Raw genomic sequence first — 18,667 nt, 5'->3', positions numbered from 1 at the left:
TGAAGGACACGGTTTAAGGCGAACCAAGGGCAGGTAGAGGTGATGGGCATTAAGGAGGGCACTTGTGATGAGCACTGGGTGTTACATGTAACGAAGCATAAATTCCCCTAAACCCTATGCACATGCACAGCAAGTAGAAATCCCCCAAAGGATGAAACACGGGTTTGAAGAATTCAGGCCCCTGGAAGGGTCCGTTTCAACACTTCCCCCTGTGCACAGTGCAGCCTAGGGAAAGAACCAGCCCCCGAGCAGGGCATGAATGTGTGGAGATTGCCTGGCAATGGGGAGAGGCAGGGATGACCCTCAGTCCCGTCCTGGCGCTCCTAGTCCCACCCTCAGAACTGAACCGCTGGAGTGCGACCGGGCCCCTGAGGCTCCCTTATGCCCACGATGAGGGAAAAGGAGGCTGAGGACAAAGCAGAAGCCGATACCCCCAGCTCCCCCGGCCATGGGATACATGTCACATTCCTCAGGCGCTCCTGGCTGCCCTAAAGCTAAAGACAGAACAGTTAACTTCCAGAGATCACAATCCTGCAAGACCTGAGTCTCCTTCAGCTTACAAATGTCTCAGCAACCTCTAAGAACAAAGCACTTCTTTTCTTTTCTTTTCTTTTTTTAAGATTTTATTTGACACACAGAGAGAGAGATCACAGGTAGGAAGAGAGGCAGGCACAGAGTAGGGGAAGCCGACTCCCCGCCAAGCAGATAGCCCGATGCGGGGCTCGATCCCAGGCCCCTGAGATCACGACCTGAGCCGAAGGCAGAGACTTAACCCACTGATGCCCCCAGGCGCCCCAGAACAAAGCATTTCTGTTAATAACCTAGCTTCCAGAAAGAAGTGTAGGTACAATGACAGACCCTTGAAGCGGGCAGAGTGTAACGTCCCTCCAGGAAGGGACATTATCTTCAGGTCAATTATCTTCAGGTTAATGCCTTGCTAGAAGGAAAAACAACCTGAACTTGACAGCAGCAAAGCCTCTCCTATTTTGTGGGTCCTCTTTAGCATGTGAAAGTGCCCTGAAAACCTCCCTCGTCCTTACCTCCCCCTACACCAAAGCTCTTTTCTGCCCACACAGGTCCGGTTGCCGGGCTTTAATAAACCACCATTTTGCACCAAAGATGTCTGGATTCTTTCTTGGGCGTGGACTCGAGACCTCACCCCACCAAACCTCACCCATATTCCAAGACCCCATTGCCAAAACCCCCACGTGGCTAGGGCCTCTCTCTGGTCAAGACAAACCAGAGGTCGGGTCTGCCTGCGCATGCGCTGGTCACCCCTCATGGCACCTGTTGCCCGAATTCCAGGGCCCTGAACCCCCAATCGCAGCCCAGAGCCTCTGATCACCGGCCCGGGCATACAGATGCGCCCTCTCCCTTCCTGGAACCCCTGAACCCGGCCTACTCCTGGCCCGGGCCGGTAACGGGTGCAGACCCCAACGCTGCGGCAGCGGCCCCAGGGCCGCGGTCCGAAGCCCATATAGCCCGGGGACGCCGTAGGAACTACTAAGTTACTCTGGCGGACTTGCCCGAGCAAAGAGCGCACGCGCTCGCGCCGGGGCCGGAGGGGACCCCGCGGGCTGTGCAGGCACCGGGTGGGGGCTGGGGCGCCGGCGCGAGCCGCGCTGGGGGTGGTGGCTCCGGAAGGCGCGAGACCTTCGCGAGAGTTCCGGGCCGCGCCGGCGCACTGAGACCGGCGCGGGGACGCGCGCGGCGGCCGTTGGGGGTGGGGCGCTCGGGGCGGGCCCGCGCGCGCCCGGGGGAGGGGCGGGGCCGCGGCCACGGCGCAGGCGCAAGCGCGTGGCCGCGGCGGCAGTTGGGGAGGGTTCTTCCGGAAGGTTCGGGAGGCTTCTGGAAAAGGCGCCGCGCGCCGGGCGGGCCCGCGTCTATATAAGGGAAGCGCGGGGGCGGCGCGCCAGTTGCTCCTGCGTCCTGGTGCTGCGTCCTCTCGGAGCCCGTGCGGTCCTTTAGCCAAGGTGAGGGGGCGGTTGGGGGGGGTCTTTGGGGGGCGGCGGGGGTCCAGGGCGGCGGGCTCGGGGCGGGTCCCCCGGAGGCCGTGGGCCCGCGGGGCGGCGCGGCCGTGCTCTCGCAGGCGGAGGCCTCGGGCCTGCTGCGCCCCCGACCCCCACTCGCGGGAAAGAGGGTGCGCCCGGGTCGGCGGGGACCCCCGGCCGCCGGGCTACGGCTCCGGGGTCTCGGGCGGGGGGGGGGGGGAAGGGAGGGGCTCCGGCTCCGGGCGGGGTCCCCGAGGGCGTCTGGCGGCCGGTGGTGGCGGCGGCGGCGTGCGCACGGCCCTCGTTGTCGCAGCTGGAAATGAGGTCATCCTTTGTCGGCGGCCCCGGCTCGGGCGGCGAGCGCGGGCCTCCGGGAGGAGCGGGCGGGAGGCGCGGGGGCGGCCCGTAACCGGCCCCGCGGCCCTGCAGATGCCTGAGGAAACCCAGACCCAAGACCAGCCGATGGAGGAGGAGGAGGTGGAGACGTTCGCCTTCCAGGCGGAGATCGCGCAGTTGATGTCGCTGATCATCAACACGTTCTACTCGAACAAGGAGATCTTCCTCCGGGAGCTGATCTCCAACTCGTCCGACGTGAGTTCGCGGCGCGGCGGGCCGGCTGGGCGGGCGGGCAGCCCCTCCCCCGGCCGCTCGGCCCTCACCGGCCCCTGCTCTGTCGACAGGCTCTGGACAAAATCCGATACGAGAGCCTGACCGACCCCAGCAAGCTCGACTCGGGGAAGGAGCTGCATATTAACCTCATCCCGAACAAGCAGGACCGGACCCTCACCATCGTGGATACCGGGATCGGCATGACCAAGGCCGACCTGATCAACAACCTGGGCACCATCGCCAAGTCGGGGACCAAAGCGTTCATGGAAGCTCTGCAGGCGGGCGCAGATATCTCTATGATTGGCCAGTTCGGGGTCGGGTTCTATTCGGCCTACTTGGTGGCTGAGAAGGTGACTGTGATCACCAAGCACAACGACGACGAGCAGTACGCCTGGGAGTCCTCCGCAGGGGGCTCGTTCACGGTCCGCACCGACACAGGTGGGCACCCGGTGGGCCGCCTTCCTGGCCTTTGCGTCGTTGGGGGAGGGCCCGGTGCTGTAGGCTGGGGGCCGGAAGATCCTGTGGAGGCCTGGGAAGCACGTGATAAGAGGAGCGAGGCCCTTGAGTTCCTGATCCTGGGCAGGCAGTTAACTGTCCAGGGTTCTCCTTCCATAGTAGGAGTAAACTACCACATGGTTAAGTTGCTCAAAACAGTTGGGTGTGGCTTGGAGAGCAATTGAGAGTTTTCTGTTTTCCCAATTGCTTAATTTGCCCATTCAGACTGAAATCGAGTCCTTTTCTCTCTTGCGCAGGCGAACCTATGGGTCGCGGAACAAAGGTCATCCTGCATCTGAAGGAAGACCAGACCGAGTACCTGGAGGAGAGGAGGATCAAGGAGATAGTGAAGAAGCACTCCCAGTTCATCGGCTACCCCATCACTCTGTTCGTGAGTGTCCGCGGGGTGTAGACCGCATAGCGGGTGACCGGAAGTTCCTAGTGCTTGGGTCTGTTGATGAGGGAAAGATCCAAAGTTGCATTGGCGGGACTTTCTGAAGTTCCGTCTCCCTGTCCTCGTACCCAGGCTGGTTACTTAGATAGATAACGTGAAACGTTGACCAGAGCGTTCTGGCTGATAAAGGGTTCTTTCTTTGAGTCTTAGACTTGGGTGTTAAGTAAGTGTACCCAGTCCAGAGTGTTCTTTAGTTCCAGAATGCAGAGGTGACGCGGTTTTGCGTCTTATCTTCAAGGTGGAGAAGGAACGTGATAAAGAGGTGAGCGATGATGAGGCCGAAGAAAAGGAAGAGAAAGAGGAGGAGAAAGAAAAGGAAGAGAAGGAGCCTGACGACAAACCGGAGATCGAAGATGTGGGCTCCGACGAGGACGAGGAGGAGAAGAAGGACGGTGACAAGAAGAAGAAGAAGAAGATCAAGGAGAAGTACATCGATCAGGAAGAGCTGAACAAGACAAAGCCTATTTGGACCAGAAACCCCGACGACATTACCAACGAAGAGTATGGAGAGTTCTACAAGAGTTTGACCAATGACTGGGAAGACCACTTGGCAGTGAAGGTGAGTGCCCCGAGGCCGTGCAAGTTGTCTGACGTGGTCGGGCTGTGGGTTGCTGCCCAGGGCTCTGTCCCGGCCCTTGTCCTCTCCCCCCAAGAGCGCCTTTGGTTCTGTGAGTGCAAGTGGAGGTCGCCTTCAGTGGCGCGTGCTTGCGTTGTCCCTTGACGATGGTTCGCTGTGTGCTTGCTTAAACAGCATTTTTCAGTGGAAGGACAGTTGGAGTTCCGAGCTCTTCTCTTTGTGCCAAGACGTGCTCCCTTTGACCTATTCGAGAACAGAAAGAAAAAGAACAACATTAAGTTGTATGTTCGCAGAGTTTTCATCATGGATAACTGTGAGGAGCTCATCCCAGAGTATCTGAGTAAGTGTGGACGGTGTGAGGCTCGAGCCCAGCCAGTGCCTAGTCGGCTCTGCACAGTGGATTCAAGAATGCATGTGGGGGGCACCTGGGTGGCTCAGTGGGTTGAGCCTCTGCCTTGGGCTCAGGTCATGATCCCAGAGTCCTCGGATCGAGCCCCACGTTGGGCTCTCTGCTCTGCGGGGAGCCTGCTTCCCCTTCTTTGCCTGCCTGCCTCTCTGCCTACTTGTGATCTCTCTCCCTCTCTCTCTGTCAAATAAATAAAATCTTTTTTAAGAAATTTAAAAAAAAAAAAAAACCATGTAGGGCAGGAGATGATCTTTGGTTCCTTGGGTTTACCTGTTTGTGGATTGTGTCTTTGGGGATGAATTTTGAGTGCATTTGTTCGTATTCTTTCAGATTTCATCAGAGGTGTGGTGGACTCTGAGGATCTTCCTCTAAATATTTCCCGTGAGATGCTGCAGCAAAGCAAAATTTTAAAGGTTATCAGAAAGAACTTGGTCAAAAAGTGCTTAGAACTCTTCACCGAACTGGCCGAGGACAAAGAGAACTACAAAAAGTTTTACGAGCAGTTTTCCAAAAACATCAAGGTTGGTGTGAACACATTTGATCCTCAGTAGTAGTGGTCATTACGGTTTGTCAGATTTTATGATTATTTTTAAGTGTAGAGAAAGTTCAGAGCTCACGTTCTCTTTCAGCTGGGAATTCACGAGGACTCTCAGAATCGGAAGAAGCTCTCGGAGCTGTTGCGCTATTACACGTCCGCCTCCGGTGACGAGATGGTGTCTCTCAAGGACTACTGCACCAGAATGAAGGAGAACCAGAAACACATCTATTACATCACAGGTAAGGACCGAGGGTGCACCGTCAGCGTCTCGCAAACCTGGAGCTCCTGAGTGTGTGCTGCACCGGGCTCTGCAGGTCCGCTCCCAGGGACGAAGCCAGACAAGACCACGTGGGCTGGGCCGTATCCGTGGTTAGATCTGACTAGACTTCGCAAAAGGCAAAAGCAAGATGAAGTCCTTTCCCGTTAAAGGTCTGTAACTTCTCCCAACCCTTCAGGTGAGACCAAGGACCAGGTAGCGAACTCGGCCTTCGTGGAGCGTCTTCGGAAGCATGGCCTGGAAGTGATCTACATGATCGAGCCCATTGACGAGTACTGCGTCCAGCAGCTGAAGGAGTTTGAGGGGAAGACGTTGGTGTCTGTGACCAAAGAGGGCTTGGAACTTCCAGAAGATGAAGAAGAGAAAAAGAAACAGGAAGAGAAAAAAACAAAGTTTGAAAACCTGTGCAAGATCATGAAAGACATCTTAGAGAAAAAAGTAGAAAAGGTTTGTGAGAGCAGTGCCCCGGGCTGCCTCGGTCTCCTGGTGATGGGCTGCCTTCTAGAAGGCCTGGAGGGGTTGGCCAGGTTTGTCTTCTGTAGGCCCTTTCTCTCCTTGTGTTTTCCAAAATTCAAGAATAGAAAATTAGCATTTCTCACATAGAGAAAACTCTTAAGGTTGCTGAAGACCCAGGGAGAGTTAGGGCGTGCAGGAAGAAAGTTCTCAGTAGTTGAATTTGCCAGTGGTGTTTCTGACTCGTGAATACTCAGTCCTTGGAGTCCTCGGGTTCCATTTGACCATCCAGCTGGTGGCGCTACTGAAATATTAGCGTAGCGGCGTCTTCCCAGGTGCATTCATTGCTCTCTTCATGCTCTGCTTTGCAGGTGGTCGTCTCAAACCGACTGGTGACCTCCCCGTGCTGCATTGTGACAAGCACGTACGGCTGGACGGCGAACATGGAGAGGATCATGAAGGCCCAGGCCTTGAGAGATAACTCCACCATGGGCTACATGGCCGCGAAGAAGCACCTGGAGATCAACCCCGACCACTCCATCATCGAGACCTTACGGCAGAAGGCCGAGGCCGACAAGAACGACAAGTCTGTGAAAGACCTGGTCATCCTGCTCTACGAGACGGCGCTCCTGTCCTCCGGCTTCAGTCTGGAAGATCCGCAGACGCACGCTAACAGGATCTACAGGATGATCAAGCTCGGTCTCGGTAAGCTCCCCGCGGCGCTGTGGGCTCAGCCGAGGGCCCGGATGCGGTGTGGGCCGGGCGGGACCTTCAGCCCCATCAGCACCTTTGGGGGTGGCCCCTCCGGCTTGGGTGGCCTTAAAGGCTCCTCTTTCAGAGAGAGAACAGGCCTTCTGATCAGAAGGTCTGAAAAGAATGAAAGCGCTTTCAGCACCGACTAATGGTTCAGCCTTTACAGTGGGTACAGAGCAGCGTAGTGGGCTGATGATCAGCCGGCTTCGGGAGACCTGACGGCCGGAGGGGTTTCTTTCCCGACAGGTATTGACGAAGACGACCCCACCGCTGACGACAGCAGTGCGGCCGTGAGCGAGGAGATGCCGCCCCTGGAAGGTGACGACGACACGTCGCGCATGGAGGAGGTTGACTAGGTGCCCCGAGAGTGACTTGTACATGTATTCGATACTTTATCTTCATTCCCTCTGATAATATATTTTCAAGGATGTTTTTCTTTATTTTTGTTAACATTTTAAGAATCTGTATGGCATGACAATAACTACTTAAGGGGAAGATAAGATTTCTTTCTGTTCGAGTGTGATACTGTGACGTGTAGGAACTAAAGCCCAGCTAGTTTTTCTTCCCTAGTGCCGCGCCGGCTCACTGTAACCGGACAAGGTGACCTTTGTTGTGAGGTGTGCGTAACCTAACGTTAACTGTGGTCTAAAGTGTTTAGCTACCAAGCGGATTCCTTAGTAAGACCAAATTTGTCTGTCACTGAAGTGTTCCGAGCTATACCTTGATGTTTTAAAGAGAAGTGTTGGTTAAAACAGCTCTCACCCTCTAGGATCTACTTTTTAAATCTTCTGTCCCCTGTAGTACCAGCTGCATGTACCAGGCCTCTAGAAACTAGTAGTTAAACCAACCGGATGGGAGTAACCGTGTATAGGGCTTGTTTTCCAAAGAGAAGCGTTGTTTAGAGTAGCGACATTCTCAGCCTACCTAGGCGTGTTGTGAAGCTGTTGGAGAAGTGACTCCACAAGTTCCGTGAGTGGAAATGTAGTGCTCAAGTCACATTCTACTTTAAAAGGTTGTAACAAATACAAACAAATTAAAAAAAGTTCTGTGGAAGTGTTTTGTCTTGGCGGGGGGACCCCAGATGGAAGAACCCGAGTTAAAACACGCGTTGCTTATGAGGAGACTAAGAGGGAGGTGGTTAACCGTGAGGGCCTGAAGTCCTCACCAGCCTGCCCGTGCACACTGATGGGGGGGCCCTGGGGGTGGGGGTGGGGCACGTTCTAGAGCGCATGGAAGAGAATGGGAGCGTGACACAACGTGGCGTTCTCCCTGCGCTGTGTCCCATTTCCTCACAGTTCCTTTCTCGGGATTTTCATGTCCAAACTGCTTTTTTGTATTTGTAAAACCTTTATGTCCTAAATATAGCTCCTTAATACCTCAGCCTTACAGGTATCTGAGTTTTTCAAATCTGCTTAGGCTATCCCACCCGAAAGCCTCTTAGTCGGGCTCTTTATTGAGCCTCAGGCAAGACGCTCGGGGAGTGGTTGCTGACCCCTGTGAGTGCCACGGGGAGAAGGGGAGCTCCGGCCTCAACCAACCAGCCGAGTGGGGAGGCTTCCCCTATGGGAGCCGGGGCAGCAATGGCCAATCCTAAAATTGTGTTTCTGGAAAATGGGTGGCAGCAAGTCCGTGCAGGATTTGGAGGCTAAGGTCACATACAGACCATGACCATGACCAGCCTAGGTCGCCGGGCCAGGAGAGAACCCCCGAGTTGTGTGTCCTGGGGCAGGTTGCGCCCCTGGCTCCCTAGAGCCACTGAGTCCCTGGGGAGTGGTAATCCCATTTGATCTTCAAAATCCTCTCAGCAGTCGCTGACGTTGAGGGATCTGTGTTGGGTTCCAGATTTACCTCCCCAACCCTCTCTCTGGTGTTCTGCTCCGGGAAAGAGGGGACCAGCCGGGAGGAAGTGTGAGGTTTTCACACTAAAAGGAACGCCAGGAAAGGCAGAGGGGGAGTTGCCGTCTGTGTTTCCTGGGTCCAGTGAGAATGCTGGAGGTCCGCGACACGCGAGGGGATCCACAGAGGACCTCAGTGATTTCCCCACCGAGTTGCTGAGCGCTTGAGGCCAACCGTGTATCTGGAAGCATCCCCCGGTGACCCCGTTTGGAGCTGGGACCACCAAGAAGATGGATGCTCAGCACAGTGGGCGAGGAGCTCCTGACCCAAGGACACGGGGGGGCCTCAAAACCCAGGGTTGCTTCACACCTTCCAGAACTAGTCCCATCCCGCGGAGGAGGGCAGACTGGAAGAGGTGAGGGCAGGTCACAGGTTCGAGTTGGAGGCGACCAGCAAGGAAGCAACGGAAATGGAACGAGAGGAAGACCTGAACGAGGTCCTAAGATAGGAGATCAACATGCGAAAACCCACTGAATTTAGGTCAACATCAAACGGTGGTTAAATCTTCGGGGCGCCTGGGTGGCTCAGTAGGTTGGGGCCTCTGCGTTCGGCTTGGAGGGAGCCTGCTTCCCCCCGCCCCCTCTCTCCGCCTGCCTCTCTGCCTACTTGTAATCTCTGTCAGATAAATAAAATCTTTAAACAAAATGGTTGTTAAATCTTCAAAAATCAATTCAGGGGCACCTGGATGGCTCTATTGTTGAGGGGCCGAATCTTGATTGGGTTTAGGTCATGATCTCGGGTCAGGGTCGTGATGACCACCACCCCCACCCCTACCCTCCCCGCACTGGGCTCAGGGAAGTCTGCTTGAGATTGTCCCCTTTCCGATTCTGCCTGCCACCTCAGCTCACTCCCTCTCAAATCTCAGGGTCCTCGGATGGAGCCCCACATCTGGCTCAGCAGGGAGCCTGCTTCTCCCTCTGCCTGCTGCTCCCCCTGCTTATACTCTCTCTCCTACAAATAAAAAATCTTAGAAAGTTTCTTAAATACTTATTAGGGAGCACACACAAGTGGGGGAGGGGCAGAGGTGGAGGGAGAAGCAGGTTCCCATGGTCAGGGACCATGACCTGAGCGGAAGGCAGACGCTTAACAGACTGAGCCACCCAGGCGCCCCAGAATGGGTGGGTTTTAATGGTTTTACTTAAATAGCAAATGAAAACGAGCTTGAGGGGCGCTTGGCCGGCTCAGTAGGAAGAGCAAGTGACTTGCTCTCGGGATCAGGAGTTGAAGCCCCACGTTGGGTATAGAGATTACAAAAGAAAACAAGCTTTAAAAAACGAGGGAAGGGGCACCTGGGTGGCTCAGTGGGTTAAGGCCTCTGCCTTTGGCTCAGGTCATGATCCCAGGGTTCTGGGATCGAGCCCCGCATCCGGCTCTCTGTTCAGCGGGGAACCTGCTTCCTCCTCTCTCTCTGCCTGCCTCCCTGCCTGCTTGTGATCTCTGTCAAATAAATTTTTAAAAAGTAAAAAAAAAAAAGAAAACGAGGGGCGCCTGGGTGGCTCAGTGGGTTAAGCCTCTGCCTTCGGCTCAGGTCATGATCCCAGGATCCTGGGATCAAGCCCTGCATCGGGCTCTCTGCTTAGCAGGGAGCCTGCTTCCTCCTCTCTCTCTCTCTCTGCCTGCCTCTCTGCCTAATTGTGACTTCTGTCAAATAAATAAAAAAAATATTAAAAAAAAAAAAAAAGAAAAACGAGGGAAGGCAGTCTCTCGGCACTCAAAGTGACCTGAAGCAAGTCACTGGACCCCTCACACCCTCACACCGCTGACCTCGTTTGTAAATGAGAAATGGTGACGCCTGGAAGAGCCTCCTGGCCTCTCTAGGTAGCGGGCGTCCCCATGCCCGGCGTCGAGCAGGTGCTGTGACACAGCTTTCCCTGGCAAGGACGCTCCGCTTCTGGGGACCTTCCCCACCGGTCCTCCGAGCCTCCCTTACCCAGGCTCGCTTTTGCCACACACCATTCTGGGGTGCCACCGAGGCCCAGCCTGAGCCTCCCGTCCTCCGGGAAGGTTCCCCCACTCCTCTGCCTCCCCGTCCGTCAGCCTTCTCGGTCTCTAGTAATTCCTCTCGGGCATATACACGTTCGCCAACAGCCACCGAGCGCTAGGCCAGGCCGGACCCGTGGGCCCCGCGGATGAACCGGCCTTGCAGAAGGTCGACCGAGCCACGGCAGCTCACGTGGAGGCCACGAGGGCTCCGGCTGAAGTACGAGCACAGCAAGGACGGGCAGGGTCTGGGGAAGCTTCTGGAAGGGGCTGACTGCTGACAGAAAGCTGGCCTGATCGCAACAAAGAGCAGAGGGGACAAGGGACCGTGTGCCTCACCAGGCTTGAGAGCCTGGACATGGCCTGAGGAAGGGACCTGCACACAGGCTGAGTGACGAGAGAGCTGGGGGGGGACCATGGGCGACCGTGTGACCTGGACACAGACCGGGATCAGACAGATCAGCCCATAGGCAGCCTCATCAAGATAGCGGGGACTGTGCCCACTTCCCGAGGCGTGTCTGTCCCACCAGGAACTGCTAAGGCCGTGCCACCATCTTGGTTTTGTCTCATCTTGGTGCCAGGTGGCCCCTTCCTCCGCGCTCGCCCACCCTGTCCCACCTGCAGAGGGCAGCACCCGAGGCCTCAGGGGCTGAGGGAGGCCCGACAGAGGGTGAGAGCGCGCCACCTTCCCCTCAGTCATCCCCCTGCAGCTCCCAGGCTGGGGACCAAGGGCAGGGACGGAAATTCCAGGCTCGGCTCTGCCTCCCAAGATGGCGGGTGAGGAAGAGCTGATATGACTAGTCCCGAGTTCGAATATCAGACGTCTCTCTGTTTTGTTCCCTGTCTATCCCGAATACTTAGGACAGCGTCTGGCATGTGACAGGTAAACCAAGACTGGACAAAATAGCTCCGTTTCTAATTTCTTTTTTTTCTAAGTGTTATTCTGGAATATTCTAAACACAAGCAGAAGTAAAGGGAGAGAGACTAAGAAGTGTTGGTGAGAAAAAAAAAAAAAAAAAAAAAAAAAAGAAGTGTTGGTGAGGATGTGGAGGAATTGGGACTTCCTACCCGGCTGCTGGGAGTGTGGAACGGAACTGTTCTAGGAAACAGTCTGGCAGTTCCTCCAAAAATGAAACAGAGACTTACCACTGGGTCCAGCAACTCCACCGCTAGGCGTCTGTCCAGGACAGATGAAAACGCCCGCAAAAATGTACACACAGGGGCGCCTGGATGGCTCAGTGGGTTAAAGCCTCTGCCTTCGGCTCGGGTCATGATCTCGCGGTCCTGGGATCGAGCCCCGCATCAGGCTCTCTGCTCAGCAGGGAGCCTGCTTCCCCCCTCTCTCTCTGCCTGCCTCTCTGCCTACTTGTGATCTCTCTCTGTCAAATAAATAAATAAGATCTTTAAAAAAAATGCACACACACATTTTCATAGCATTATTCACAAAAGCCAAAAGGTGGGAGCAAACCACATGTCCATTGACAGAGGTGCAGATAAACCAAATGTAGCGATCCGTACAATGGGCTCTTCTTCCAAATACTGTATCTTGTCATTGAAAGGTACGTAAGAAGTACTGACTCGTGCCACACTGGTTCATGCGGATGAACACGACAGCACGCGAGTGAAAGAACCCAGTCACAAAACGCCACTGGTGGACTGTATGATTCCATTTTTTTGAAAAGATTTTATTTATTTATTTGACAGAGAGAGAGCACAAGCAGAGGGAGCAGCAGGCAGAGAGAGAGGAGGAAGCAGGCTCCCCGCCAAGCAGAGAGCCCGACGCGGGGCTCGATTCCAGGACCCTGAGATCACGACCTGAGCTGAACGCAGATGCTTAACCGAATGAGCCACCCAGGCACCCCAGTATGATCCCATTTATATGAAGTTTCCAGAGCAGGCAAATTCATGGAGACAGAAGGAAGAGGCCTGGTTCCCAGGGGCTGCAGGGCACGGGTAAGGAGTGACTGCTAATGGGTGCAGAGTTTCTCTTCGAGGTGATCAGAGTGTTCTAGAATTGATTGTGGTGATGGTGTTGCACTGCCCTCTCGCTCTCCCTCTCTCAAATAAATCTTTTAAAAAATTAAGAAAACCAAGAACAATTGAAAAAATCATTGATCTGTACACTTTAAATGGATGATTTGTATAGTATATGAACCATATCTCAATAAAGCTGTTATTTTTGTTTTTAAGATTTTATTTATTTTAGAGAAAGAGTGTGAGTGCATGGGTTTGGGGGGTCAGAGGGAGAGAGAGGCAGAGAAGCAGACTCCCCACTGAACACAGAACCCAACGCGGGGCTTGATCCCAAGACCCTGAGATCAGGACCTGAGCCAAAACCAAGAGTCAGAGGCGTAATGACTGAGCCACTCAGGCACCCCAATAAAGCTTATTTTTTATTTTTATGTATTTATTTATTTAAAAGATTATTTATTTATTTATTTATTTGCCAGAGAGAAAGATCACAAGTAGGCAGAGAGGCAGGCAGAGAGAGAGGGAGAAGCAGGCTCCCTGCTGAGCAGAGAGCCCGATGCGGGGCTCGATCCCAGGACCCCGAGATCATGACCCGACCCGAAGGCAGAGGCTTTAACCCACTGAGCCACCTAGGTGCCCTGTATTTATTTTTTTTTAAGATTTTATTTATTGGGCACCTGGAGGGCTCAGTCATGATCCCAGGGTTCCAGGATCGAGCCCGGCATCGGGCTCCCTGCTCGGTGGGAAGCCTGCTTCTCCCTCTCCCACATCCCCTGCTTGTGTTCCCTCTCTCGCTGTGTCTCTCTTTGCCAAATAAATAAATAAAAAACTTAAAAAAAAAAAAAGATTTTATTTATTTATCTGTCAGAGAGAGGGAGAGAGAGCACAAGCAGGGGGAGCGGCAGAGGGAGAAGCAGGCTTCCCGTGAGGACCCTGGGATCACGACCGGAGCTGCAGGCAGACACCCAACCCACAGACCCACCCGGGTGCCCCTCCTCTTGTTTTTCAATTGTGGTAAAATGTACGAAACATACAACGGACCATTTTAAGTGCAGAGCTCAGTGGCATTACCTACATTCAAAATGTTACCCGACCATCACCAGCACCTACTGGGAAAACTTTTCCGTGTCCCCAGCAGGGACCCCGTCTGTATGAAGCAATAACTTGCCCCAAACAGTCTTCATGCCCCACTGCACCAGGCCAGTCCCGTAGTCCAGCCTCCACAGGCGCCCCGGCCGCCCCCTCCCCGCCCCCTCCCTGGCTCTCCCCGGCCTCGCGCCCCATCGCCCCCAACCGTCAGCTCCCGGCAGGTGCCCACGGAAGGAAGCACGTGCCTGTGCCCACCGCCCGCCCGCCGCACCTGCCACATGTTTGGGGACTGAATTACTGGCCGATGCACCAGCGTTTACATAATTTTGTATCATTTCGGAAGCTTTCGTTCTCTTTGCTTAGCCTTCATGATCTACTCGAACCTTTGAAAGTGGGATTTCAGAGGATTCCTCTATAGGCAGGAACAGGGCTCCTCCTCCCTGGGGAGAACATTCCAGGAAGCCGAGCTTTTAGTGAGTCACCGTGTATTAATAGCACATCCGACTCCAAGCGAAGATTCCAGGCCGTCGTGGCAGAGCCGGGAGCCGAGCATATGGTCGACCAAGCGCATCTGTCCGCTCGCCGCGCATTGGCTTCTGAGGGAAGGTCTTCAAGGCCTCTCTCCGCTTGACCAGGAGTGTCCTAGCGCTTCACAGGAAAAAAGCAACACTCTTCCTTTCTTTAAATCCCAGATTTAAAAAAAAAAAGAGCAAGGGGTACCTGGGTGGCTCAGTGGGTTAAAGCCTCTGCCTTCCGCAAGGGTCATGGTCTCAGGGTCCTGGGATCGAGCCCCGCATGGGGCCCTCTGCTCAGCGGGGAGCCTGCTTCCTCCTCTCTCTCGGCCTGCCTCTCTGGCTGCTTCTGATCTCTCTCTCTCTCTGTGTCAGGTAAGTAAATAAAATCTTTTTTAAAAAATCAGAATTTACTTTTTATTTATTCTTATTTTTTAAAAAGGTTTTATTTATTTATTTGAGAGAGAGAGAATGAGACAGAGGAAGAACATGAGCCGGGGAAGGAGCAGGGGGAGGAGCTGATGGTATCCCCCCCCAGCCCCCGCCACCGGGAGCTGAGCAGGGAGCCCGACATGAGACTTGATCCCAGGACCCCAGGATCATGACCCGAGCTGAAGGCAGTTGCTCAGCAGAGCCACTCAGGCACCCCCAAAACCAGAATTAAAAAAAAAAAAGATAAATCATCTACCCACCTTTTTTTTAAAGTTTTTTTTTTTTTTTTTTTTTTTTTTTTTTTAGGCAGGCTTAAGTAGTTCATTGTGAGGCTTGAACTCACAACGCTGAGATTAAGAGTCAGGCGCTTAATTGACGGGCCCCTCAGGTGCCCAGTTTTACTTTTTTTTTTTTTTAAAGATTTATATATTTGCTTATTTGACAGAGAGGTCACAAGTAGGCAGAGAAGCAGGCAGAGGAGGGGTGGGAAGCAGGCTCCCCACTGAGCAGAGAGCCCGATGTGGGGTTCGATCCCAGGACCCTGAGATCATGACCTGGCCCAAAGGCAGAGGCCTAACCCACTGAGCCACCCAGGTGCCCCCTGTTTTGCTTTTTAAAAGTAATCTCTGCACGCAACGTGGGCTCGAACTTCCAACCCCAAGGTCAAGAGTTGTATGCGCCACGGACTGAGCCAGCCAGGTGCCTCTTGGCTGTCTGCTTTTTTTCTTTTTGAGTAAAACGATTGAAGTTTATTAAACAGGGATACAGAAAAAGCTCTCAGGAGTGAGAGGGGTCTGACCAGGTTGCCAACGAGGGCCTTCAGGGTCGGAAACTTAAATCCTTTTAACGCCTCTACTGGTAACACCTTCCACGGCTTACTGCCTTCTTGGGGTCCGGTTATTCTTTGTGGTCACAGGTGATTATCATAAAGATACCCCCCTCCACGACCCAGCCCCCACGCCTAGGGCAGGGCGGTCCACTTTGTCCCTTATCTCTGGTTTCCCCACACCTCTACATTTTTGGGATTTCTGGGAGCCTCATCACATGGTCCCGTGTCTCTCTCTCCCTACCTAGCCCCACCTGTCCCTTCCTCCTTCTTCCCCCTGGAGTAGTACGGGGGCGTTAGGGAGTTCGGCAACGACTGCTCTGGCTGCTTCTGGCTGACATGGGGTGGTGGGTTGCGCAGCAGTTAGCGTCTACAGAGGGTTCTGTCCCGGGGCCCGTGGTATGGCTCCAGGGGGTCATTCATGATGGGAAGCAAACGGTACATGCATCTCAGCTGTCTGCTTTTAAAAATAGTTGAGGGGGTCCTGGGTGGTGCAGTCAGTTAAGTGTCTGCCTTCGGCTCAGGTCATGATCCCATGGTCCTGGGATCAAGCCCAGTGTCGGGCTCCCTGCTCAGCAGGAAGCCTGCTTCTCCCTCTCCCTCTGCCTGCTGCTCCCCCTGCTTGTGTTCTCTCTCTCTCTGTCAAACAAATAAATAAAATATTTTAAAGATTTTAACAAAAATAGTTGAATGGATGAAACCAATAAAATATATAGTATATGAATTCCCTTCATTGTGGATATGGAAAATTATACTATTTTGCAAGTCCTATGGGTTGAATCCTATGGATCCTATGGATTCTTCTCACTCAGTGTCCTCCCTTAGCCTGAAATCTCAGCAGATGTGTGAGACGATGCCTGGTGATCACAAAAAGGGGAACCAAGCACAAGGAGGGACGTTTTATGCCCATCAGGATGGCAGAAATTTAAGTCTGACATGACCACATTTTGGCCGGAGTCTGACAAGTGGGTACTTGACTCTCGTGCACCCCGGGTGGGAGTGTGAACCGGAACAGTCCCTGCAGAGAGCAGTCTGGTGCGTCTGACGAAGAACTTCCCCTTCAGCACCTGGGGGGGCTCAGTCGGTTAAGTGTCCAACTTGGTTTTGGCTCAGGTCATGATCTCAGGGTCGTGGGATTGAGCCCCGTATAGGGCTCCACGCTGGGGCAGGGAGCCTGCTTAAGATTCTGAGAGTCCCTCCTCCTCCACCTCCCCCCAGTCTGGGGGCACGCACACACTCTCTTGTGCATGCACTCGTCTAAAGCAAAAAAAAGGGAGAAATGTACAAGAATGTTTTTTGCAAGACTGAAGTACGGAAAATTTGAACATAGCCTAAGCAGCCGATAACAGGAGACCGTCCTGGTAAATCTAGTTAATAGGAAATGCAGGGGTGGGGGATAGAGGGACAAGCTAAACAACACTTTGAAGAAGAGGCCCAACAAATCCAGAACGTTCTGCAGGATATTTGGCCTGGTCTCTTCCACAAATCAGTGCCATTATAACAAAACAGCTCTAGGTTAAAAGAGACCTAAGGGAAAAGTCTTTGGCCTGCTGGCACCATGGGGCAGAGCGACCGGGCAGGGGTAGGGCCCAGGTGAGGAAAGTATTTTGACCTGGATGGTAGCAGCAGAAATGTCCCGGCATTCCCGCTGGGGCTCCCGTTCCCCAGGGGGCCTTCTGTTTCCCTTACTGCTCTCTTTATTTCCTTAGTTCTTTCTTTCTGGCTCGACGTATTCCTTACTTTACTTTTTCTCATTTTCTATTATGTGACTTTCAGAAGTACAAAGTAGATAGAAGAATATGGAAGCTCATGTGCCTCTCACTGTCCAGCCAACTGGTCATGGCCACAAGCTCCCCCCGCCCCATTTAATCTGTATTTCATATTTTCTCTTTCTTTCTTTTTTTTTTTTAGAGAGAAAGTGTGTGCAAGCAGGGAGGGTGGGGCAGAGGGAGAGAAAGAATCTTTTTTTTTTTCTTTAAGATTTTATTGATTCATTTGACAGAGAGAGAGAGTGATCACAAGCAGGGGGAGTGGAAGAGAGAGAAGGAGAAGCAGGCTCTCAGCTGAGCAGGGAGCCCCATGCGGGGCTTCATCCTAGGACCCTGAGATCATGACCTGAGCTGAAGGGAGAGGCTTAACCAACTGAACCACCCGGGCTCCTGGGAATTTTTTTTTTTTTTTTTAAGATTTATTTATTTCTGAGGTGCCTGGGTGGGTAAGTCATGACTCTGCGATCATGACCTGAGCTGAAATCAAGAGTTGGATGCTTACTAACTGAGCCACTCAGGTGTCTTTAATCTTTCTTTAACAAATCTTTGTAACTCACACATAATCAAGGTACTTGGTACTACAATTAAACGCAAAATTAAAAACAAGGCCGGATGCTCACTCCCACCACTTCTATTCAATACCGTACTGGAGATTTGAGCCAGAGTACTTAGTCAAGATAAATAAATAAAAGGCATCCTGATTGGACAGGAAGGAGTACAAATTATCTCTATTTGCAGATGGCATAATCTTGTATATAGAAAACACTAACGAGAATAGACGCACACACACGCCCTTATTAGAAGAACCAGTTCAGCAAGGTTTTAGGATACAACATCAATATACAAAAATCTATTGTACTTTTTAAGAGATTTTATTTATTTATTTGAGAGAGAGAGAGAGTAGGGTGAGGGGTGGCAGGGAGAGAAAGAAGCAGGCTCCTCGCTGAGCAGGGAGCCTGACGTGTGGCTCAATCCCAGGACCCTGGGACTATCACCTCAGCTGAAGGCAGGTGCTTAACTAACTGAGCCACCCAGTCGCCCCCAAATTCTATTGTATTTCTATATACTAACAATGAACAATCCAAAAATAAAATGAAGAGGGGCACCTGGGTGGCTCAGTGGGTTAAATCTTCTGCCTTCGGCTCGGGTCATGGTCCCAGGGTCCTGGGATCGAGTTCCGCATCGGGCTCTCTGCTTAGCAGAGAGCCTGCTTCCTCCTCTATCTCTGCCTATTTGTGATCTCTGTCTGTCAAATAAATAAATAAAATCTTTGAAAATAAATAAATAAAATTAAGATAGAGCTCTACTTACAATAGCATCAAAAAGAAAACACTTAGCAATAAATTTAAGAGATGCAAGACTTGCACATTGAGAACTAAAGATTGTTGAAGAAATTAAAGGCCTAATAAATGAAAAGACATCCTATGTTCATGGATTGGAAGACTCAGTATTGTGTGTATGCGTTTTATTGAAGTGTAGTGGACACACACGTTACGTTAGTTTCAGCTGTACCACATAGTGATTTGATGATTCTACACTTCACACTGTGCTCACCACAAGTGTAGCTCCCATCTGTCACCATGCAACGCTATTACAATACCACTATGTTCCCTATGTGGTACTTTTCGTCCCCTTGACT

At 52.8% G+C, this 18,667-nt stretch overlaps 1 protein-coding gene across 1 annotated transcript; it reads left to right on the top strand.

Annotated features, from left to right (window-relative positions):
- Nucleotides 1-1,827: 1,827 nt before the first annotated feature.
- HSP90AA1 (heat shock protein 90 alpha family class A member 1) lies at nt 1,828-7,937 on the top strand. Its single transcript, XM_080809650.1, has 11 exons — nt 1,828-1,973; nt 2,421-2,582; nt 2,672-3,038; nt 3,353-3,486; nt 3,788-4,108; nt 4,301-4,466; nt 4,863-5,053; nt 5,162-5,309; nt 5,526-5,794; nt 6,172-6,505; nt 6,800-7,937. Exons 2-11 carry the CDS (start codon nt 2,421-2,423, stop codon nt 6,907-6,909), a joined length of 2,202 nt encoding a protein of 733 aa, XP_080665776.1. The 5' UTR covers nt 1,828-1,973; the 3' UTR covers nt 6,910-7,937.
- Nucleotides 7,938-18,667: the final 10,730 nt, after the last annotated feature.

The sequence above is a fragment of the Martes martes genome (assembly GCF_963455335.1).
Source record: "Martes martes genome assembly, chromosome: 7".
Classification (NCBI taxonomy): domain Eukaryota; kingdom Metazoa; phylum Chordata; class Mammalia; order Carnivora; family Mustelidae; genus Martes; species Martes martes.
The sequence above is the reverse complement of the archived record's forward strand: the minus strand, read 5'-3'. Positions and strand labels throughout refer to the sequence as shown.

Bases quoted from the DNA above. Each gene is read 5' to 3' on its own strand.
- HSP90AA1 (XM_080809650.1), top strand. From the start codon at position 2,421: ATGCCTGAGGAAACCCAGACCCAAGACCAGCCGATGGAGGAGGAGGAG. The intron at 5,054-5,161 runs GTTGGTGTGAAC...GTTCTCTTTCAG, and splicing joins AGTTTTCCAAAAACATCAAG to CTGGGAATTCACGAGGACTC. The intron at 6,506-6,799 runs GTAAGCTCCCCG...CTTTCCCGACAG, and splicing joins GATGATCAAGCTCGGTCTCG to GTATTGACGAAGACGACCCC.